A 25,166-nucleotide genomic window follows, 5' to 3' on the forward strand; every position below is an offset into this window, starting at 1 on the left:
GTCAGGGGAGGTGAACAGTCACACCGCCCCCAAGGTCGCTTTTAGCCCATTTTAGCAGCAGCGTCCTTGTCCCAAATACCAGTGTGCCTGGAGGCCCAGTATGTGAAGAGGTTAAAAGGATGAAAGGAGGGCTCAGAAGCAAATAGTTCATTGCTTGCTAGACCCATGAAGGGCCCACCTCCCCCCATCCCAGGAGTTCCTGGCAGCCCTGTTTGAAAAGGACTTAAAGGAAAGTACAAACAAACAAACAAAACCCCTCCAATCAGGTCGAGGCCAGAAAACCGGGGTGGAGGAGGTGGCGGTGGTTTCTACCATCATAGCACTAAATTAGCCTTATCACGAGTGCCCTTTGTGAGCACCTACTCTAAACCAGGCATTATGTCTGTCCCTCGCCTTGGCTCTGAGAAGTAGGCGTTGGGTCCTCTCCGCACGGAGGGGACACAAAGCCGGAGGAGCTGACTTGCTAGAAGCACCTGCGCTTGTTTGCCGGGGCTGCCCTAACATACCACAGCCTGAGGGGCTTCAGCAGCACACGTATATTTCCTCGCCGTTCTGGAGACCACAAGTCCAAGGCCAGGTGGCGGCAGGCCTGGTTTCATGGGAGGCCCGTCTCCTGGGCTTTGCAGGCGGCCACCTTCTCGCTGTGTCCCCACATGGGCTCTGCTCTGCGTGCACATCCCCAGTGTCTGTGTCCTTGTCCCCGCTTCTCATAAGGACACAAATCAGATCACAGGAGGGCCTACACCGGGGCCCTCATTTTAACTCAACTACCGCTTTCAAGGCCCTGTCCTCCAAATACAGTCACATCCTGAGGCCCTGGAACTTAGGGCTTTACCATATGCAGGGGACACAATTCAGCTCATGACAGCTCCTTCAGGAACAAGTCCCAGAGCCCGCATTCCAACCTAGAACCATTTGGCTCCAGAGGCCATTTTCCTTGGATCACACTGCTTGCCTCCAAAGAGTGCTCTTTATTTGCTGCTAGAGAACATTTATTACTTGAACAAGAAGAAAAATAAACACATAAAAGTTCTTTGGCTTGTTTCTTTTGTAAGACTCTCTGCTGAGGTTCCAGGCCACCCTCCAGGAAGCCCCCGGCAGGGTCACATGAGCAGGGCCCCAAGTGTAAGCCCTCAGAGAAAGCAGAGGGGAGAAAGACCTGGCGGAGAGCAGACAATGGCCCCTTCATCCCCCCACAAGGAGCCCAGCCAGAGGCCGAACCTAAGCAGACTTGAGCTTTCACCATCCAGGGCAGCGTTCCTGAGCCCCAACAACTTACCTCCTAGCACTAGCTAGAACACTGGAAAACGGGGTGCACCCCAAGAGTTGGCCCAGTTTTAGGCTCACTGACATTTGAGAGGTTTCCTGAGACCTGCTTTCCTCTCTGTGTCTCAGCCTTGGGGTGGCTAACCCCAGACCAACTCAAAAAAACTTCTCAGAAATCACAGGCCCTTCATACCGTTAGGCCGGGCTGCTGTGCCCACTGGGGGTCACAGAAACGTCTCCAAATGTCTGCCACCTTCCACTCCTTCAAATACCAAGTCAGTAAAAGACGGCACCTTGCTGGGCCCTTCCCCGGGCAGGAAAGCAACACACTGACAAGTGAGGTGACAGAGACCTTAGTGAGCACCTTTCTGGGGACCAACAACGGCGGTGTCCAGGGACGGGCCTCCTTTACCAAGCACAGGGACCCCATAAAATAAGGAAAATTCCAAAGCAAGCAGCCGATCAAAATACGTATGTGCCAACACCACACTAGGGTTACAAAGACTAGAGACCAATTGTTGGCTCAAATTTCACCAGGGAGACAGAGTTGGGCAAAAGTAAGATAATACAACAATAAAATGAATACCGGCCATAATGATCATTTTTTAAAAAGGAAAATAGCAAAAAAAAAAAAAAAAAAATAGCGTGGAGTAGATGAAGATGGAGAATGGAGAAACATCAGAAAAGACTTCGTGAAAGAGATAAAGAGGGATGGAAAATGATCATGAAATGATTAGAGCACGTCATATTTACACTTACTACATTACATATTTGCACGGTGCAGTTGGTACATTTGCTACATAGATTCTGAGACACATCGTCAAATGTTACCAGAAAGCTGCCTGCCTGGGTGTTGGTCTCCAGCTTTACACACATACTTTTTACTCCATGGTTGAAAAAAGCAAAAGCCAGTTTCTGGCCAATCCCAGGAGAACACCAATAAATACATATCCCCCTCCCCAAGCACCCCCAAGGCCGTGGCCTCCTAACCCTGATGGCCCTCCCCCTAGATGAGGTCAGAACCTTTGTGTTCCCAATGTATTAATCCAGAGTCTATGCCAGGCAGGAAAAAAATGCCTGATGCAACAAGTCCAGCTACTCACAGTGGAAGGGCAATTTTGCAATACCTATGAAAATTCTAAGGGCACAGACCCTTAACCCAAGCCCTCCACTGCTAGGCATGTAGCCTACAGACAGACTTATGAAAATTGACCAATTAAAAATAAATAAATAAAATATAAAAAATAAATAAAACAGACCACTTTGCTGCAGGAGAGAAAGAAAAGCTTGAAACAACCCCAAGCAGGGCACCGATTAAACAGAATAAGGTGTAGGCACAGAAGGATGTGTTAACTGAGCTAGTTGGATCAGACCTTGCATATTGTTGGCCAGTTTGTGGGGTTTTGAAAAAATCTTTGCACATTTTTAATGTTTGTAAATGCATAGAAAATTTCTAGAGAATGAAAAAAATACAAAGGCAGAATAAAGGAGGGAATTTTATTTAGGCTTTTCTGTACCATTTAAAGGTTTTACCACGAGTTTATCATTTTATCTTTTTTTTTTAAGCTTTTATTTATTTGAGAGAAAGAGAGATAGTGACAGAAATAGCAAGAGAGAGCACGAGCGGGGAGGAGAGGGAGAAGCAGGCTCCCCACTGAGCAGGGAGCCTGACGTGGGGCTCGATCCCTGGACCCTGGGATCATGACCTGAACCGAAGGCAGATACTTAACCAACTGAGCCACCCAGGCACCCCTCATTTTATCATTTTAAATACATATAAGAAAAATCCATGAGCAATGAAAATTCATGAGAACATAGCCCTAAGTTTCTCTCAGCAATGAGCAAACTCTTAAAGGAAGATTCAGTTATCTTTACTGGGCTGTAATTCCTACTCAGGAAGTAGCCCTCTACAGTTACGAGTGGTTTTCATGAATAGGGCATGAAACCTACATGGCTTCTTATTACTCATCATTTAATCAGAAAACCAAAGAACTTTCCACACCTCATTCTGCACATCTAGTGCATAATCTAATTTTTATGAATCCATTTTCCATAATTTTCAAGGGCAAAGGTATGTAATATATTCAAAACATAATCTAGCACACTATGAATTAGGGATCTTACTCAATGGATGATAAAATTTCCTTATTTCTGTAAGGGGGAAAAAGAGCCAGGGAAGGGCGTGGGCACACACACATAAATCCTCATCACAGTTTTGCATGTAATAGCAAAAACAAAATTGGAAATGAAACAAATGTACACAATAGGAGACCAAGTGAATATATTATACTATAGCCACACAACGAAATATGATGCAGCCATTAAAAATTTTGTAGCTCTAGGGGCACCTGGGTGGATCCGTCAGTTAAGCATCTGCCTTTGCTTCAGGTCATGGTGATCTCAGGGTCCTGGGAACGAGCCCGGCGTCAGGTTCCCTGCTCAGTGGGGAGTCTGCTTCTCCCTCTGCACCCCCCCACTTGTGCATGCTCGCTCTCTCTCTGTCTCTCAAATAAATAAATAAAAATATTTTTTTAAATGTTGTAGCTCTATATTAGAGATATGGAAAGGTATTTGTGGCACACGTAAGGTAAAAAAAAAAAAAGCTGATTATAATAGCATTTGCAGAATAGCCCTATTTGGAAGATACATATATGCATGTTGAAAAAGGTTAGAAGGAGGTAAAGCATCATGTGAACCGTGGTTATCTCTGGGCAGCAGGCTCCCAGGAGACTGCATATGTGCCTTTTTCAGTTGATCTCTATTCTAACTTTTCTATTCAAAAACATTTGTAATTGTGTGACTTCTAACTTAAAAAAATGCTGGCTATCATATCCTTCCTTGGGAGACCCAACACTCTTTCATGGAACCAAATGCAACATGAAATGTGCTGCTTGTTCCCTTTTCCACCCCTTTGTGGGTCTTTTGATAGTTTTTCTGATGCTTTAGAAACGAGAGCGGGAAAATGACAGGTCTGACATTTCCAAGGTTGTCTTTTTCCCTCTTTCAAATGCTGCTATTGAAGTTAGGCCAGTGGTTCCTAACCAGGGGCAACCGTGTCCTAGGGGACATTTGACACCGTCTGGAGACATTTTTGTTCTCACAACTGGGAGAGGGAGGGAGGGGAGAGCTACTGGCGTGGGTAGAGGCCAGGGATGCGGCTCAACATCCTACAGGGCACGGTCCCCCACAATAGCCTTAAATGGCCCAAAATGTCAACAGTGCCAAGGCTGAGAAACCTTGTGTTACAGTAATGAGTCTTCAAAGGACCTTCTAATCCTCCGTGAGCAGCACCCTCAAAATAACGTGTACGTACGCCTGGCTGCGAGGCCCCTCTGCTACAGGGGAGATGCGTTGATGATGGAGGCAGAATAGGAAGCGAATCCTGGATCAGCTCCCTCTGTGGCTGTAAAACCTCAGGGAGGTGACCCCATCATCCTGCGGATCGCCCATCCTCCTTCGTAAGATAGAAGTACCCCCTCCCACCTCACAGGGTACACAAGAAGTTTCAACAGAATACTGTAGGAGAAAGGGTTTTGTAAGCTATGAAGCACCAGGCACGTGTGAATGGTACTAGCATTCTAGGATACTACGTGTCCAGCTTTACCAGGGAAAGCGCATTTCGGGTTTTCATGGGTCTTCACTAGCACGGTCTTACTGCCCTGAGTCACACATCACAGCAGTGCTTTTTACTAAATAGTGAGATTGAAAAACAGAGAGTGCTTTTTTTTCCACTACATATTCCTTGGCCTAAGTGGTGAGGCAGCAAAACTTAGCGATCGAATGAGAAAATCTGAAGTCAGACTCTCAGGAAAGAATCCCAGCACTAGCTGGGTGGCATTAGGAAGTGATGTGGCTTCTCTGTGTCCTCGGTTTCCCCATCTGTCAATCCAAATCACAACATTTGAGAGCAAACCAATTCTTTTAAGGTTTTTATTCAAGTTCCAGTTAGCTAACATACAGTATAGTATTAGTTTCACGTGTACAAAAGAGTGATTCAACACTGCCATACATCATCCGGTGCTCATCACAAGTGCCCTCCTTAGTGCCCATCACCTGTTTCCCCTATCCCCCCCCCACCTCCCCTCTGTTAGCCAGCAGCTTGTTCTCTAGAGTTAAGAGTCTGTTTCTTGGTTTGCCTCTCTTTTTTTTTCCCTTTGCTCATTCATTTTGTTTCTTAAATTCCACATGAGAGTGAAATCACATGGTATTTGTCTTTCTCTGACTTTATTTCACTTAGCATAATACTCTCTAGCTCCATCCATGTCATTGCTAATGGCAAGATTTCATTCTTTTGATGACTGAGTAATATTCCAGTGTGTGTTGTGTGTGCGCACGCATGCGCACACATGTGCACACACATACCACATCTTCTTTGTCCATTCATCAGTAGACACACTTGGGCTGTTTCCGTAATTTGGCTATTGCAGATAATGCTGATATAAACATCGGGGTGCATATATCCCTTTGAAGTAGTATTTTTATGTTCTTTGGATAAATACCTAGTAGTGCAATTGCTGGATCATAGGGTAGTTCTATTTTTAACTTTTTGAGGAAACTCCATACTGTTTTCCAGAGTAGCTGCAGTTTGCATTCCCACCAACAGTGTAAGAGGGTTCCCCTTTCTCCACATCCTCACCAAAACCTGTTGTTTCTTGTGTTGATTTTAGCCATTCTGACAGGTATGAGGTGATATCTCACTGTAGTTTTGATTTGCATTTCCCTGATGATCTTGAGATCATGACCTGAGCTGAATTGAAGAGTCGGATGCTTAACCCACTGAGCCACTCAGGCGCTTGCATTTCCCTGATGGTCAGTGATGTTGAGCATCTTTTCATGTGTCTGTTGACCACCTGGATGTCTTCTTTGGAAAAATGTCTCTTCATGTCTTCTCAGAGCAAACCAATTTATCACTGGAACCAGGACACTTCACAGTGAAAGAGGGTGCTATCACTGTCAATGCTAGGACAGCAGGAACACGCCAGAACCATCCCCTGGCAAACAGGGACGTGAGGTCATTCTAAAGGATATTAACAGTACCCACCTCACAGGCTTTTTGTAATGACTAACTAGGATAAAAGGGACAAAGCACACAGTACACACCATTAAATCCTAGCTAGCAGTTTTTCCTCTCTCCATTCATTCAGCAAGTACTTAGTGGCCCGACGCTGGGCACCAAGAAAGAAATGGTAAGCCAGATACACATGCTCCCTGTCCCCAGCGGCGTGCCTCCCCCTGCCCCGGCCCCATGTTCCACGGTGTATTTGTTACAGTCCCAGGACTTTTCTTCCACAACAAATACAGAATTAAACACAGACCCACAGTGAACACTATAGGTCCAGAACTCCAGGAAACACACACCAAATGTGTAAGAGTTCAAAGTCTCCTTCACAAAAATGAACAATGAATAAGAGCTTATCTAATCAACAAAGACTAAAGGATTTATTATTATCCCAAAGTCCCAAGGAAGCGATTGCAGTCTGACTAAAAGCTATCAATGCATCTCACAAAGAGATTAATAAAACTTCATAAGAGCATGTAATGTTTAAAAGCACGTGCAAGCATCCACTCCCTTTCATTTCTACGTACATGCCATGACGAGGAATTGGGTATAGTCTGTCCCCCAAGACAACCTTACAGAACCCATACATTATGAAAGCAAAGTTAATCTAGCTTGCTTTGGTATTGAGAGACATTTAGGTCTTTGGCCAAGAAAAAGTTTGATTCGGTATGCTAAAAGAATTTTCTCTAAAAAATCAATACTCACTGTGACAGGTGAGTGTTCTTTATTTCACACAAAAATACATTGACTTCTAGGGGCTTGGAACTGTAATTACAAGTTCCCTCCCCTCCCCACCCCATTTCAGTAAAATTGGTCTCGATTACTGTCACCGTAAGTCCACACATCCAAGCATTTCCATATCCACTGTGGGGCCCTGGACCTTCCTCCTCCTCCTCCTTGTTCACATTTTACCAGGCACATCCTCAGCCTCCTTTTGTGGTCATTCGGACGGTCCTACAGAAGCCCGGTTCCACTCCTTCAGTAGTTGTTAGACCTAAAATACCAGTCAGGCCCTGCCACTGGAAACATAAAACATGGGACCTCTAAAAAGAGAGATTCTATCAAGTAAGCTGCACGTGCACAATTCAGAACAAATTGAGGGCACATCCCTTTCTGTTGCACTCCATGCCTGCCTCGATTCAAAGATGCATAACTCAATGGTGAGTGTTTGGATCTGGTGCTGTTTACACAGATGTGTTTGGTTTGTGAAAATTCAACAAGCTGTAGTCTCGTGTGCATTTTGTGTGTGTAGGTTCTACTGTGATGAACATTTTTGAAAGTAGCTTTCATCATATAAACCGCTACATAAAGTAAGCACAGACCTATCACCTACACTAGTGTTTTGCCAACTATTTTCTTTTTTTTTTTTTTAAGATTTTATTTATTTACTTGACAGAGAGAGAGGGAACACAAGCAGGGGGAGTGGGAGAGGGAGAAGCAGGCCCCCCGCGGAGCAGGGAGCCGGATGCGGGGCTCGATTCCAGGACCCTGAGATCACAACCTGAGCCAAAGGCAGACGCTTAACAACTGAGCCACCCAGGCGCCCCTTGCCAACTATTTTCAAACCATGGGTTGCCACCAATTAGTGGGCCACACGATCCACTTAGAAGATCCGCCCCGGCCTTTTTTGCCATTGCGGTACGAACACTTGAGGCCTACCCTCTTCACAAATTTTTAAGTGCACAATACAGTGCTGCTCGCTATAGATACCATGTTGTACAGCAGAGCTCTAGAACGGAGTCAGCCTGCACGACGGAGACTTCATGCCCCTGGAACAGCACCATGAAGTTTCCCTCCCCCAGCAGCCAGCAACCCAGATACCCAAGCCGCTCAATGTCCACTGACGGGTGAATGGATAAAGAAATGGTGGCAGAGGGGTGCCTGGGTGGCTCAGTTGGTTAAGCGACTGCCTTCGGCTCAGGTCATGATCCTGGAGTCCCGGGATCGAGTCCCGCATCGGGCTCCCTGCTCGGCAGCGAGTCTGCTTCTCCTTCTGACCCTCCCCCCTCTCATGTGCTCTCTCTCTCTCATTCTCTCTCTCAAATAAATAAATAAATCTTTAAAAAAAAAAAAAGAAATGGTGGCATATGCATACAGTGGAATATCTCTTGGCCTTAAAAAGGAACAGAGTCCCCCCACTATGCGCTGACGAGCATTTTTAAGATGGAACAGAGACTGTAAGAGCGTGTCGTGCACAGAGAAGCAACCATCTAGTTCAGGAAGCTTGTTGCCGTTCCATGTACGCATACAGTTTTTTTAACTGAAGAACATGGTAAAAACAAAACAAAACCCCAGAAACGCTGAAAACACCAACAAATAATACATGGATTTGGAAGCCAGAGAGACCTGGGTCCTGGTCCTGGCCGCTCACAACCTACCTCACCTCCGTGAGCCTCACTGCACCGTCTCTAAAATGCAGGCAACAGTAGGCTCTCCCTGGAGGTGGTACAAGGTGTCAGGGAGCTGGCAAGCAGCCCGCCACACATCACTACTCAGACACGGTCCCCACCCCTGCCGCCATCTCTGTGGTGCCCTGGGCTAGGTTCTGGACCTGGGGGAAGGATGGGTAAAGGCAATGTGCAAAGGGGGGCAGGACCAAGGTTGAGCCCCTATCACAGGACCCCTTGGAACCCCTCGGGAGAACCAAGTGTGAACATCTGAGAGGAGCAGGGCAGGGAAAAGCTATTGCTCAGCACCCTGGGTCATAAATCCTCCAGCTTTGGATTCTGACCAGAGGGAAAACCACTCTACAAGATAGGAGGGTTTTCCCATTATTCTTGGCAGGAGGTGGGGAAAGGCAGAAGGGGAGGAAGGCCTTGCTGAAGAAATAAGCATTTGTTTTAAGCAAATCACTTTGAAGACAGGTGGTTTTCATTTTGAGAACAAAAATGACGCTTCAAACAGTTAGAGGGTTACTCCGGATACCAGCCACTAGCTTGCCAGGAGAGGGAAATGGGGCCTCGGGGTCTGGAGTGCTCCCAACGTACCAGAGCAGTGAGGGAGGTCGATGGGGCCGGGAGCGGCCGGCACAGAGAAGACGCAACTGTCTTCATCAGCTCGCAGTCATAGACTACTGAAAAGTCATCCACAACACTGATCATCCAAAACCTCTATTCATTTCAGAAATCTTTGTTGAGCATCTACTATGTGTTGAGAACTGAGTCAGGGGCTTGGGGCTATGGAGGAATAAGACAGACAAGGGGCGGAGATTCCAGTCGGGGAGGCGGCGAATGCCAAACAAACCAGTGAGGCAACCAGGGATTTACAGGCTGTGATCTAAGTGCTCTGCAAGAAATAGATACGGTGATGGGACAGGAAGGGAGAAAGGAAACTTAAGATGGAGGAAGTCCCTTAAGATAAGATGGCCTAGGGGCTTCTCCAAGTAACACCTGAAAGAAAGCAGAGCAAGCCAACCGAGCAAGAGCCAGAGAAAGGGCGTGCCTGGGAGGGGGCAGCACAAGCCCCTTGGCCCAGTGACGGGACAGGGCCCAGTGGGAGCGGGGGACAGCAGGGCGCTGCTGCAGTGGAAGGGAGTGGCCCGGTGTGAGGGGGACACCACGAGGCTGGAAAGGTAGGCATGGGCCAGGCTACGAGGTGCGGCCAGTCATGGGAAAGAAAGTGGATTTCAAAGAAGAGCAACAGAGAGCTACGGAAGGCTGGTACACTGTGATACACGAATTTTGATGCAGGTTAAGATAAAAAGTACTCTTATATCATTGCACACCAAACAAAGTGTACACATGATACAGTATCTCCAAAATCACTGATAAAAATGAGCACTGCGTTAGAGCTCGCGGACTGTTATGGCGGAATCTTGCCTGCTAGAGGCAAAAATTTTAGCCTAAATAGGAGATGAAATACGCGAAGTTCAGTTGGGGAAAGGGGTGGGAGAACTTGTGACTGACAAGAAAACACTCTTATTAGCAATTAACTCACAGTTAGCAAAGATAAAGCACACGGTGAAGCTAATTAACAAGACAGGCTCTAGAAAGTCCCCTAAACAGACACACGCCCATAATGGTGGAAGGCATCTGGAACTGACTGATGTGCACGTGGGATGCCTAAACCCATGAACAGGTTAACTGAAACAACCAGCTGGAATGTCACCATGACAGTGCCCTACGCCTACTTCTGAATCAGAAATCAGATAACTGCTGAGCAGTTTTCTTCGAGATTTTTTTTTTTCTTCTCCCTTGCACTGGCTGAATATAGGTATCCATAACTTGGAAACTCAAAGCTGAATGAGAATTGGCTCTTCTGAATGATCACTGTCCCCCTTAGGATTCATCACGTGCCCTCCTGACTTGGGTCCCCTGTCCCCACGATCCTTAACTCAAATGGATCTCTGAGACACAGCATGACCCACTCCCACCATCTGCCTGAGACCTCCTTGTCCTAGGGGGTCACCTGACCTAGGCTAAAAGGGCAACCTGGGGCTCTGGTCTTGAACAAAGCTGACACCACGATCAAATCTATGATGCCAAGCAAGACAGCTTGGAGGCCACAAAGGCTGCCTTGAAAGAAGCCAGGCCAGCAACACGGGTGGCACTTCCCGGAGCCCAGCATGGTGCTCGCACTGATCGTACAGTATCCCCACTAAGGAAGGAGAAGGGGTATGAAGGGCAAAAATACATCACTTAGCAAATGCCTACCAAGTACTAGTTACTTTCACATTCATGACTTCAAACAATCCAGTGATCCCGTGAAGGGCAAAGACAGTGATTTTCAGAAGGGAAGAGTAAGACAAGAAGAGAGATTTGTCAGTGGCCCAAAGTTGGCAGAGTGAGGATCTGAGCTTTGCCCGCCACCTCGACTGGTATCTAGCAGCAGGACAATGCTCTGAAGAGACCTCAAGCTGACTTTCTGTCCTGCCTTCTATCTCATTCTTCTCTCCTTCCCATCACAGGGAAGCTGGATCCCACACCTGGCTTCAACCCAGGCTTCCAAACCTGCCAGCTGACTCAGCAGTGTTACCTGCTCCCAGCCCTTGATAGGGACACTTCACTGATGAAAGGGATGCCTGCGGGGGGCGGGGGGGGGGGGCTCCACTGGCTGGGGTGTCCCCTGGACAAAACTCATCGATCACAGTCAGAAGAAGGGAAGAGCCCTCACACCAGATGGCAGGGCTGTCCAAAATCTTTACAGATGCCACTACTAAAGGGACTCAGCCAAAAGCCACTTCTGTCCCAGAGGAATGCCTGAGGAAAGAAATTCCCTTCCGTCACAAACAAGAAAACCGAGACCAGGTCTGAGTGGAAAACAGTGTTGCTCACCATCTCGGAAGGACGGAGCTGGGACCAAATTCCCCATCATGCCTCCTCCCTCCTGGCCTAAAAAGTAGTCGGGCAACAGGCTACAAAAGATGCAGACATAAGAGCAATCGAACCAGATGTATGGCCTACTTACAGTCTCAGACGTGTCTGCAGCACTCGGGGCTTTGGCTGCGGAAGGGTCCATTCTGTGGAGTATGAAGTGGTGATTTCGGGCTGACTGTGTCTGAACTCTGGGCGGGAGTAGGTTCCGTGCTCGCCGAGAGCTGCAAGTCTCTCTGATTCACTTGGCAGCAGAATTATTCTAAGCATCCTGTCCCATACCCAACCCGCCTGCCCCTCCCACTACACATTCACACTGGGTGGTGTGGTTTTTTTTTAATTCTCTGTACTAATTTCTGTCACAAATCAAGGGAAACTCATTTTTCAAAATTAACCCAATCTCTGACACTTGAGAGCATGGAACCTTTCTGACTGAGGAGGAGGAAGAGGAAGAAGTTGTAACATCGGAGAGAAGAGTGGGAGAACCGCAAAGTCTGCAGTAACAGCAAAATGGAGATTATTCGAGACAGCTGAAACACTCCACCCAGCCTCCAGGAGGGGACATGCACGGGAAACAAAGGGCATATGGTGTTTGCTTTCTTCAACATCCGTTCTCACCATTAAAGAGCTGCACCAGCAAATGCTTATTACTTACGTGAGGACAAACCTCACTCCAAAACAGACTTGAAAATACAGCTCCTAATCAAGTCAGTTACTTTGCAAAGCAGAGGCCTACCTTGCATTTTTTATTACATTTAAAGCAAAATTTAATAAAGTCCAAATAACAGGCAGAATGTCTACTTGGCTTAGTGAAGCGTGAATTATACTTGAAAGAAAGTCAATTTTTGTTAATTTCAAGTTCACATAGTAACTCAAATACTGACATATTCAGGATGGCATTTCATTTATTTTCCCCCAAGGAGAGATTCCAAGGGACTAACTTAATAACTAGATAAGAACAATTTTCTAGCATTTACTACTAGTCATGTATTTAAACATTCCGATCCTAAAGCAAACAGGTTTTTCTAATGCTACTTAAATCATTTATTTCCCTCATAGGTTCATGTTACCACCATTCCCACTATCGCCCACACTATTACATTGTCCAAAGGTAAACCTGAGGGCACCCCCTGACCAAATTAGGATGAACTCCTGAATTGGTGAGAGCTGAGTTGATGATGCTTTTCACAGAGCCGGCCCAACAGAGGTGGCTCCCTTCTAGTGGAGTCAACTAGTAGTCGCTCACAGGGAGCCACCTGTCCCCCAAAGAGCCCCCTCCAGCTGCAGAGGGGCAGACTCATTAATTCTAAGGCACTCGTCGGTTCAGGGTGGGCAACAGGAACTAAGCTCACACAAGCAGGGACTCCTCCTACATGCGAGCTGTGAGCAAGGAAGCAGAGTGGCCCACTGCCAGGCCATGCTATTCTACAGCTGCCTGACAACCACAGAGAAGCCAGCCCTGGGCCAGAGCTACTGGCAGGACGACCGTGCAGGAGAGACGAGAAGCACACGGGTCTCTGATGTCACCCTGAGCAGATGAACACACTGCCCTTGGGGTCCACCCACCCTGCAGCCTGCGCATTAGGTGAGACAGCAAACACCACTGCTGACAGGAACGGGCTGAGCAATAGCTGCGAAGTCAAGAGCAAGAGTTTGTAATTTGGCAAAGAGACTCCTTGAAGTGAATACACTCACAGAAGACATTCCCCTTAATGTTAAAGAAAAAGGAGAAATTATGAAGATGAGTGGTTGGTTGCCTGCAGCTGGGCTTGGAAGTGGGGAGTGACCGCAAATGGGCACAAGGTTTCTCTGGGGCGCGAAGGATGTGTATGAAAATCGGATCATGGTGATAGTTACACAACTCTTTAATATGCTAAAAACCATCGAATGGGACACTTGAAGTGGGTGAATTGTACGGTATGCAAGTTAGATCTCAATAAAGCTATTTTTAAAATAAGCTACATGGGGGCAGATGCTCATTCAGGAGAAATCTACCTGTAAAAGAAAGTCTTCCTCCATCCACATCTGACGGCAACATGCCTCTGCTTAAAATCGTTCCTTTGATGCTTCCTGATCACCTCTAGGGTCCAAATTCCTTACAAAGGTACACAAGGTGCCTGTCACCTCCCGACCTCGCATACCCCCCACCCCCCACCTCCACTTCCCATTTTACTCCCTGGCAAGGCTTCCTTCCAGATACCTCTCAAACTGCTTCCCCCTCCAGGCTTCTGTTCACACTTCCTCAGTCACTCTCACCATCCTCTTCACCTGATCTGGTCCTTCTTCTCCTGCCCCAGGCTCTAAGGTCCCCTCCCTTTGGGGTCCTTTGGCATACTAGATGCACACCACAATGGGTTAGAAAAGTGGGTTTCTGGGTCTGTCTCACCCACCAGGCTATGTCCTAGAACCTTGCCTTGCAGCAGGGAGGGTTTGAGCAGAGAGAAACAAGGCGCTCAGCACGGTTGGGGCTCAGGGGTTTCTCACAGGGTTCGGGCTACACGTCGTGGGCACCCGTGTCCCTTGCTGGGCCTGAAGTCACTGTAGGAAAGCAGGTGTGGGTCAGAGCCAGGTCACTTGGAACCTGCCTCTGGCTCTCCCACACTCAACTTTTTTTTTTCCTGATCATGGCATTTCCCTTATTTTTTTTAACCCTCAGACAAGGTTAGGAGCTGGGGAAAAGAAAATTATAAATGCAGCAATCATGGGAAACACTTGGTCTTAAAGAAAGGGACTTTTTCAAAAGGGACCCAGTAGATCGTAGAACACTGGGAAGATCATCTCCCCCTGGTGTTTTACCTTCCTACATGATCTCAGGGGAAAAGACTAATAATAATAACATTTCAGAAATGTTAAAAATTCAGTTGCTGGAGAGTCTCAGTTATCAAAAAGAGAAAAAGTCATACTGTGAAAGGGGTGACCCTCAAAGCCCCCCAGCTTGTCCGGCCCTCGGAGCAGAGCGAGAAATGAAACCCCAGACCCAGGTGTGTGGGCAAGTGCTGAAATAACGCTTTAAACAATCGCGATGGTAATTTCAACTCCTACCTCATCGTCATGGCTCCTCTTTTCCATATTTGGGCCCCGGCTCCCCTGGACGCACTCCGGGAGCCTCCACAGACATTATCTAATGCGAAGCAGCTCAGCAAACTAACCATTAAGTCCTCTCTCTCTCTCTCTCTCTCTTCTCTGCACTCTCTGATTTCAGCCAGTCTGGACACAATCATCAAGAGCCGGCCAGTTCCCTTCCAAGGGGAGTGGCTGTCAAGATTTCCCATGGAGTTGAGGTCAAACAGGAAGTTCTTAGGATGTCAGAGAGTTTGTCTTTAAACATCTCAATTTGACTCCTACAGTGAAGTTTTCAAAGCTGTAATTACTCACACACACACCCCTCCGCCAAAAAAAGACAAAGCTGACAGATTTATTATCAAACCACGTCAGTAACTCCCCCCACCCAAATATCTGTGTAACCTCAGCCCTAGTGACTCTAGTTCACTCAGTCTGTTGTGCTCTGGGAAGCTATGCGTTCAAACTCCCCCAGGTGATTCCGATGATCGACACAGCCTTGAGACAGGGCTGGGGACAGAAGGGCCCGCTACACCCTGGCTACTAAAAGTAAGCCTCCCCTGAGGGCTCGTTAGACCTGCAGTCTCAGTCCCCCGCCACCACACACCGGCCCCCAGCCCAGACCCCCTGAATCCAAATCTTCATTTTAACAGGCTCTCCCCTCACACACACCCCTACTCCCGCCCCCCCCCCACATCATCTCCCCCAACAGGGCACTGTTAGTGTTTAAGAAGTCTGGGCTACACCACCATCTGGCTTCAGAATCTCCTAGGTAGTGTTTTGTTTCGCCTTCACAAACGGGAGAAGAAGCAGTGGGAGGTCACCATCAGAATTCACACTGCAAAATTTTTCAGGATCTTACTGACGAACAACAACAGGGCCAAATCCTGCTCCCCCCTCCCCACCCTCCCAGAAACTATGAGTAGTCAGATTAAATATAAAGGGAGTCAAAGACTAGACACAGCCTGTGTTTTCAATTAAAGCCATGCACTTGCAGTACTGCACATACTGAAAGCCACCCGCCACATTCGACTCCCATACTCCTGTCAAAGCAGCGGAACCTGCAACGGCTCTGATATTAAAGTGCTTTATGTGGAACCAAAGCATTCCAGGCTAAAGAATTCTTGGAACTAATAAGAACTACTAATTGCACCCATTCTTAAAAATCAATATACTTGAAGAAACTTTTTAAAAATTTATATGCTTATTTCCCTTCTTCAAGTACCATCATAAGGCTTTCATAGGAAGTGGGGGGTCCCAATTGAACGGGGCTCCATATTAAAAAAAGTCTTGGTGGGGCGCCTGGGTGGCTCAGTTGGTTAAGCGACTGCCTTCGGCTCAGGTCATGATCCTGGAGTCCCGGGATCGAGTCCCACATCGGGCTCCCTGCTCGGCAGGGAGTCTGCTTCTCCCTCTGACCCTCCCCTCTCTCATGTGCTCGCTCTCTCTCTCAAATAAATAAATAAAATCTTTAAAAAAAAAAAGTCTTGGTGGCTGCATATTAAAAAAAAAAAACACACAAAACTCAGGGCGCCTGGGTGGCTCAGTTGTTTAAGCACCTGACTCTTGATTTCGGCTCAGGTCCTGATCTCGGGGTTGTGAGATCGAGCCCCTAGTCGGGCCCTGGGGCTTCACCCAGAGTCAGCTTGAGATCCTCTCTCTCCCTCTCCCTCTGCCCCTCCCCCTGCTTGTGCACACACACACACACACTCTCTCTCAATAAATAAATAAATGAAATCTCTAAAAAAAAAAAACAAACTCACAGAAGCCTAACACAAAGCTCAGTGAAGATTGTCAGCAGTTTCTGAGAACCTGACAGATTTGGGTACCCCCTCATGCTAATTACAGTTTGGTTTGTTGTTATTTTAATATAGCCAAGGCCACCCAGGTATCCTGTACCCTAGTACAATTAGGAGTGAGCAAGCACTTGAACTCTGAACCAACAGGCTCAAATCCAGGTCTAGCACTGACTAGCTGTGCTCCTCTGGGCAGGTTACTTACCTTCTCTGGTCCATGGGAAGTGTTGTATAAAAGTTTGCTGTTTTTCTCACCCAGGATGTCATACCACATGAATGGTACAGATAAAGAACTATGCACACAGTAGATGCTCAATTATTATTACTGGTCAGAGAAAACTCCACCCAGATTACATTTCCTTCAATAAATGCTTCATTACTGAACACCAGCAACTTTTCATGTGTCAAGAGAGGTGTTCATGGGAAAGTCCTTTCCTCTAATGGCAAAAAACAGAAACCAATGGATATAATCATCCTCTTCATCCAATGCAAAGTTCTCCCTCTCCAAACGTGTACTTACTAAGGTTTATTTTTAATTTTTTGGAGAGAGAAAGAGTGCATGTGAGTGAGGGGGCAAAGGGAGAGGGAGAGAGAGAATCTTAAGCATGCACCACGCCCAGCATGAACCCTGACTCGGGGCTCGATCTCATGACCCTGAGATCACAACCCAAGCTGAAATCAAGAGTCAGACCCTGAACGGACTGAGCCACCCAGGTGCCCCTTAAGGTTTATTTTTATTATGATTTATTTATTCTCAAACAATAAGCATTATTATAGAAAAAATAAAAAGCATTTGAACAGGTGAAAAATGCAGTCTACAAAACAGTAGACTGATACCAGTTATAGTAACAGTTATTGAGATCACAAATGCTGATTTCCAGAATGTTCTCAGTAGACAAGTGCCAGACAATATTGCCTTCACGGTATTAATATTATATAGTTACATATGTAGTAGTAAGACAGCAGAGGGAACTGGGATGTTAAACTATTTAAACTACCCATTTTCATCAGGTTTGAAGCACTCATAGCAAATGAACAAATGATAGATGGTTCACCATGTACTTATTAAGCCCACTTCCCTAGGCAGTTTTGCCAGCCAATGCTTTTAACGTCAACTGAGTTAACATAAGAATTAAACAACTGTATTCATTTTGCTTTCATCAGTCTATCCTTTAAGAATACCCATCCTTGGGGCGCCTGAGCGGCTCAGTCGTTAAGCGTCTGCCTTCGGCTCAGGTCATGACCCCAGGGTCCTGGGGTTGAGCCCCCACATCGGGCTCCCTGCTCAGTGGGGAGTCTGCTTCTCCCTCTCCCTCTGCCTGCTGCTCTGTCAACTTGTGCTCTCTATCTCTGTTAAATAAACAAATAAAAATCTTTAAAAAAAAAAGAATACCCATCCTTTCAGTTCTTACAATGCAATCACACAAAGGCTACTGGGGTTCAAATACCAAGGTTTTGAATTAAAGGTTAACCTTTAATAGATCTGCAATCTTCATCTTCATCAATAGATCTGCAATCTTCAAACTGTCTCAGTTTTTCCATCTGTAATAGCAAATAATCACTACCCAGGGTGGGGGGTGAGGGTGAGGATTAACGGAGTTAATGCACATTCTCTACAATTACGAAGAAGAATAAATAATACACTTCTACTGGATAAATAATGAGGCCTTAACTCACAATAGCAAATTCATGTTCCTTTTCATTCTGTGCCAGGTCCCGAAATGGTTACAAGAAAGGTATTACAGAGTCTCCTGGCCCTCCAAAATGAGGGGAAAGAAGAGTAATTTCTGTACATGTTTAAAGAAAAAGAATGTGAGCAGGAGAGAACCCACCCACTACTTCCTCCCTAGGTCCGCCTTGACAGTGACACAGCTGCAGGGGTTGCTCTCATCAGCAACATTCTCATAACACTGTTACCTTCCAGAGCACTAATATTATACTGGGGGGGGTCCAAGCTTGTTCATGCCTCAGGGCCTTTGCACTTGCTGTTCTCTACTTAGATGGCTCTTAGTAATGGCAGGAGCCTCCTAATCATTCAGGTATGAGCTACAATCTCACCTCCCCCAAGAGGCCTTTTCTAATGACTCTGGCTGAAACAGCCCACACACTGCACCAATCACTATCCTTTTCCCCTCCTATATTTCTTTGCTGCATATTTCACTATCTGTAAATTTTTTTTTTTTTTTTTTGCTTGTCTGCAGTTATGCTCTCTCTCCTCTATTAGAATGTACACTAAGAGTATAGACTTTGTTAAGACCATTCTTAAAATGGCCCCTGGCACATAAAGGGTACTCAGTGGGGTTAAGGTAGGTAATGTATATATATATATATATATATATATACAGTTTGATAGTTCCAATGGCTCTGTCATATCTGTGTCAGGTTCTGATGACTGTTTTGTCTCTTTAGAATGCTTTTTCTTGCCTTTTGGCATGTCTCGTGATTTTTGGTTGAAAGCCAGACATTTTGTATAGGGCAGTAGATACTGAGGTAAATGAGACCTTATGTGCGGGGATTTATGTTAATCTAGTCAGAGGTTGGGCCATGTTGAGGTTTGTTGTTCCTATAGACATGAGAAACTTCAAATTCCTCTAGGGATCTTCTTTGCCCCGCCCCTTGGCTCTGGGGCTTCCCTTTGTGCTGTTCCCCAGAGAGAGTCTGTCTCTTGCAGTTCTCCCCGCTATGATCCACTGTTGTTATTCCTAGAGGCTTGATAGCCTGCTATGGCGGGGTGGGGAGGATTGCAAATATTCCAAGACTCCATATTTGGAGTGCACAGTGGGCCTATATCTGGCAGTCAGCCTCCACAAGTGCTTCTGTCCCTCCTCCAGGAATAGAGCTCCCCCACCCCCTTCCCCCAGCTGCACTGGGTATCCTCCAGTGTTCTCAGTCTATAGCTTTGAGGCGCTTCTCCCAGAAGATTAAGACTTAGGTGAGGTGGGGGCACTGGGCCGGATGGAATTTTCCCCCCAGCTGCAATGGTATTTCACCAGTGCCCTCAGACCCCACCCTTCCCACTGCAGAATAAGCCTTTTGTTCCTTAAGGGAAAAAAGTCTGAGTGGATTTCTCAGTGGCTCCTGAGCCAGCACCTCCAGCCTGCATCAGGAGTTTTCTTCAGATTTTCCCCAGTCTTCCCTGTGAGAGCCAAGTGGCATTCCTGGAGGAAAAGCCTGCAAAAGGATAGGACACCTTCCTACTCCTCTGCTGCCCCCAAGAGCTTCACACTCTCAAACTAGCCCACATACAGCCTCCAGCCATTTGTCAAATTTTTAGCTTGATCTTTCTACCTACTTCTGTGGTGTCTGGTGGCTTCTGCCTCTGGTGAACAAATGCTCAGGCCTTATGTCTCAGAAAGTGCCTCTCACCAGAGTTTTAAATGGCTGTTCACTCTGCAAACTCAGCTCTCTGTCAATTTCCAATCTGTCCAGATTTTTTCTTGTAAGCGTAGGAGGCACATCTTTGCAGCTCTCTACATCTCTGAGCTGAAACTAGAAGTCTATTTATTGATTTTTAAAGACTCAGAACTATGACAAAATGGTAACATTTGATAAAATAGGTGGTGGGTAGGTAGATGTTGATATTCTCAAGCTCTTCTATATTTTAATAGTTCAGTAACATTTCAAAATATAAAATCAAGGTGTGGGTGGCCGTGGTGGAAAATAGTACTATAATATAAATAGGCTGACATATGTATACAGCTCTTGATTCTTCAATAATTTACAGAGATTACCTGAATTGTGTAAAAAAAAAAAAAAAAAAAAAAACCTGGTATTTTGGGCAACACTTCAGAAACCGTTCTAAAAAAATATAAATCACCTCAGTACACCATTAAATTTCAGTGCTGAAGAAGTGACAGAAGAAACTAAGGTAGAAGAATTAATGTCCTCAAAGAGAACAAGTTATTTGTGCATGTTTATAAATAAAAGTATATGATGTTACTACATGTTAATTGATTCATTGTCCTTTAAACTGATATCCAACCATTTTTATTAATATTCATGGAAATTTGAAGTCACTGATGCACACCCCGGTGGACCATGGGTCATTCAGCAAGTGTCAGATCCCAGGCTGCAATGTGCCATGCAACACCTAGTAACCTAACCTTTCAAATCTTCAGACTGCCACTCCTCCTCTTACCCACATTCCTAATTTAATATCATCAGTAATCATATGTAAATGAAAGCAGCAACAGCTTGCTGAGATCCATCTCATGGAAAGAACTTTCCCTTTTTACTTAAATAATTCACTATCTTAGATAATAGCAAATAAATTCTATGCTATGAAAAAAATGAACCATTAATGACTCCAAAACTTCAGATTAATCTTAAGGATTGTATATTACATTCAATTAAACCAGATGAATATTTAACATGTTCCTTCTCTGTACATAAGACCATTCCAGCCCCTCTGGGGAAAATAATGGGTAGACATGAATAACCTACCAATCTTGGCCATCACGACAGACACAGTGATGGGTCACAGGGCGGAGAGGAACTTGAGTGAGCACGCAGTCTGGGAATGGCAAATGCATGCCACAGGCCAAGACTGGCCCTACAGTAGGTTTCGTTAACAAAGAGAGTGACTTTTGATTCTCTGTATGCTTTAATATTCACATGTACATTTCGGTTAAGAGGGGAAAAAAGGATATAGTTTTTAGTAAAGTGGATGAATTGTCCTTTGCCTTTCATTATAACAAATGAAGACAGGCCTTAGTTTTTAACAGGACCACAAAGGGATGATCCCACCAATGATGAACCTGTAGTTTTAATTACCCCGTGTGGCTCTGTCAGATGCACCACAGGTAGAACTACGATCAGGGCAACCAGTCAGACAGCGAGAGAACACCCCCCCACACCCCCGCCTCAGAACCAGTGCTTGTCAGCTGTGCTCTGCTGTCACAAGGGCTGTTTACAAACCACCTACCTCCCTGCATTGCACCAGGCCTGAAATTAGATTTCATATCCAGCTCGAGGGCTGGGGGCTGTGTTCAGCTTCAAGTTGGCAGCATTCTAGACTGGATTGTCATCTTAAGATATCTGTTAATGGAAACCACTCAAACTCAAGTTTTTAAATAAAAGCAAGAGTAAAATTGAATAAAAAATATCAGAGGCTAAAAAAGAAGTAAGCTGTATGGATTTTTTTTTAAGGTTTATTTATTTGGGGGGGGGGCACGTGCGTGGCGGGGAGGGGCAGAGGGAGAGAGAGTCTTAAGCAGGCACCGTGCTCAGCACAGAGCCTGACACAGGGCTCGATCCCACGCCCCCGAGATCACGAGCTGAGCCAAAACCAAGAGTTGGATGCTTAACCGACTGCGCCATCCAGGCACCCCAAGGTGTGTGGGTTTTTTCACCACCACTGGCAGAAGAAACCCTCACTATAATTACATGGATTATATGTACCAGAGAGATCATCTGTCATGTGATCTTTTGAACCAGATAACAGTGCAGACCATGAAAACATATCAATAAGCACAAAGAAGTGCTTTCTCAGTATTTGAAACCACATGAACCTGACATGTTCCATATTCAAATATGTATCCAAGTTCATATCATGTGCCACCAGAACCCAATGTCATCATTATTCGTTTAACACAGAATAGCTGGCAGTTGTTGCAGTTTCGAGATTTTGTAGAGAAAAGGGTTGTGCACACACTCATGATTTTGCAGCTGAGAGAAACAGCTAAAGATTGAACTGTGAATATAAGCCAAGCTGCTAAATAGCAGTTACGGAATGACAGCAGTAAACCTGACTCCTTTTCCATCTGCACCCCTGAAGGACCCACTCTTCCAGTGTGACTACAGTTGTAGCGGTTTTAACTTGATAACGCCTGTGGGTTTAAACAGTTATAATGTATCCTTTGCCCATAATCTGCCAACCTATTCATTTGGACGTCGTGTCTTCACTGGTTTCTTTGCCGTGAATTGCATGTGGTCAGAAAGCAAGGCCCGTGTGACCGAAGGCTCGAGCATCTGGCATCACATTGCAGACAACGAGATACTGTGGCAACATGCACAGCCTTGCTAAGAATATATTCACGTTTTAACACTTAAGTCAATGCCAATTATGGTTTATTATAATCATGACTAAAATACACATCTATAGTAAATATTTTAAAGGCAATTTTAATCTATTTTTTTCTTCCATGATGTGCAAAAACAGTCCCTGCTCTACTGGTACTACTTCTCTCAGATCTCGACCACGGCCTCATTTTACAGACAGGAACATCTCATCCCCGAGAGCTTCACCACGGCTGCTGAAGAGCTGTGCTGCTTCCTTAGAAGAGAAAGGTCCACTGTAAGAGGCAGCCGGAGCGCCCCCCGCACGGCCCCGGAACTGAGCGGGGCCCGAGCGCTCCCCCCCATGGCTGCCCCAGGCCCGTGACAAGAGCCCGGTTCCCACGGCTCCTCGCTCTGGGCCTCCATCTGGGACCACCTGCCTCAAGAAAGCCTGGGCAGGATGTGGCTTGCCTTGGACAGCCTCACCGCTTACAAACGAGGCAAGCCCACTGTTTTTCACCCAGACTCCCAGACACAGGATAGCAACTTTGTTGGTTTTCTTGAGAAAAACCTGGTGGTCCCAGAGGAAGTATGACAACAAATGAAACACTTTCCTTCATGACAAGCAAAACAGGCAGCGAAGAGCTAAAACGGGCTGACCTCGTGCACCTCATTCCACACATAGCTAAATGCGTGTGTGTATCTGTGTGTGTGTGTGTGTGTGTGTGGCTTTCGTGTTCATGTGTGTTGTGACCACACACTAGAGACATTCATATTTTTACCTCCACTTTCCCTGACCATTCCTCAAGATCTCTTGTCTAATCATCCTCAGTGGCAGAGAGATGGTGAGATTTACCTCTGAGTCGGGGGGGGGGGGGTAGGAAATACATTATTTCGAATCCCCTTGTGAGTTAAGAAACCACAGTGAAACAAAATGTCTCCTGGGCAGCCCCTGGAGGTGTACTGCCCATATGTCCCTCCCGGGCAGCCCTGGTGCCTTCAGGCTCCACCCCAGCTTGCTTTCCAGCCCAGAGGACACTCCTCCCGGGCAGCCCTGGCCAGGCCCTACTGGGGGCGAGGGGCGGGGGGGGTTGGTTGCTAGGGCCTGCCCATACCAGGCTCCTCTGTCAGGCAGCGTTTGCTCAGAAGCTCCTTGTCAGGCTGGCTAGGATGGCAGCCTGAGGCTCCCCTGGGCCCGCTTCCTGCCCTTTCATCTCCCAAAGGTGTTAGCGCCCCTCCACAAATACACCTCCTGCCCTCCTACCTCCATCTCAGCTCCCACTGCCCAGAGCACCCAACTGACAAACACCGTACCTCCATATTTTCCCAGTCTCTCAGAGTGGCTCAATACTTAATGTTAATAGTTAATATTTGTTGACTGATTGGGGCGCCTGGGTGGCTCAGTCGTTAAGCGTCTGCCTTCAGCTCAGGTCATGATCCCAGGTCCTGGGATCGAGTCCCGCATCGGGCTCTCTGCTCGGCGGGAAGCCTGCTTCTCCCTGTCCCACTCCCCCTGCTTGTGTTCCCTCTCTCGCTGTGTCTCTCTCTGTCAAATAAATAAATAAAATCTTTAAAATATATATATTTGTTGACTGATTAATATGCATCAAGCACAACTCCGTGTTGCCCTATACTCACGAGCTCATGCATCCTCCCTAGTACACTAATAAAGAGGGACACTACTGTTCCCTGCTTCATAAGAGGAAACAAACAGATATCCAGAGGGATTAATTAACTTCCCAGGGACCCAGAGCTAATAAACTGAGACTCACACTTCTAGGATCATGGGGCACCGCTACTCCTGGTCAAAGCCCCACCGAATCCCAGGAAGCAGAGCCCGGGTCTGCAACCGCCGCCCTGAACTCCGCGCGCCTCCCTGAAGTCAGGTTGAGAGCAAGCAACCTGACCACGTTCGGGATCACAGCAGAAACACTGAAATTCCTGGGCAGAGAGACAAGGGTGCAGCAGGTTTTCTTGCAGCACCCAGTGCCTACACCACAAGGAAGAAGGCAGGTCCACCTCTCAATGCTACCATGCTACAGATGTGTTTGGATATATTTCTCTACCTTCCCCCTAAAAAAGAAATCTAATGATACTGTAAGTGAAAATATGATTTCAAAAATGTCATCAAGTAAAAGTTGAATGGATGAGTTGAAAATCTAAAACGTTTAGCTATCCTGCAACTTGATCACCTATGAAAACTTTTTTAAAATTTTTATTGTTATGTTAATCACCATGCATTACATCATTAGTTTTAGATGTAGTGTTCCATGATTCACTGTTTGCGTATAACACCCAGTGCTCCATTCAGTACGTGCCCTCCTTAATACCCATCACCAGGCTAACCCATCCCCCCACCCCCCTCCCCTCTGGAACCCTCAGTTTGTTTCTCAGAGTCCATCGTCTCACCTATGAAAACTTTTATTCCAAAATTACCATTTTAATTTCAAATGACTACCATTTATTCCATTTCATATTCTTTTTAAAGTTGTTATTTAAATTCCAGTTAACATGCAGGGCCATATTAGTTTCAGGGTACAATACAGTAATTCCACACTTCCGTACCTCACCCGGTACTCATCACGACAGGTGCCCTCCTTCATCCCCATCACCAGTCTCACCCATCCCCCACCACCCCCCCTCTGGTAACCAACAGTGTGTTCTCTACGGTTAAGA

At 46.2% G+C, this 25,166-nt stretch overlaps 1 protein-coding gene across 7 annotated transcripts in view; it reads right to left on the reverse strand.

Annotated features, from left to right (window-relative positions):
• SH3KBP1 (SH3 domain containing kinase binding protein 1) overlaps window positions 1-25,166 on the reverse strand; it is a 332,304-nt gene that overhangs the window by 233,138 nt on the left and 74,000 nt on the right. Inside the window, exon 1 of one of the 7 annotated variants that reach the window (XM_064573853.1) lies at window positions 14,680-14,994. The exons of 5 other annotated variants lie outside the window; for them this stretch is intronic. In XM_064573853.1, the coding sequence (XP_064429923.1) occupies window positions 14,680-14,706 (27 nt within the window). In that variant the 5' untranslated portion in view covers window positions 14,707-14,994. Of the gene's footprint in view, window positions 1-11,731; window positions 11,844-14,679; window positions 14,995-25,166 lie in introns of those variants that run through there. One more of the 7 variants, XM_064573850.1, reaches the window with a different exon arrangement.

The sequence above is a fragment of the Mirounga angustirostris genome, unplaced genomic scaffold, assembly GCF_029215605.1.
Source record: "Mirounga angustirostris isolate CCGP_5_RB_7025 unplaced genomic scaffold, mMirAng1.0.hap1 SCAF_11, whole genome shotgun sequence".
Taxonomy (NCBI): domain Eukaryota; kingdom Metazoa; phylum Chordata; class Mammalia; order Carnivora; family Phocidae; genus Mirounga; species Mirounga angustirostris.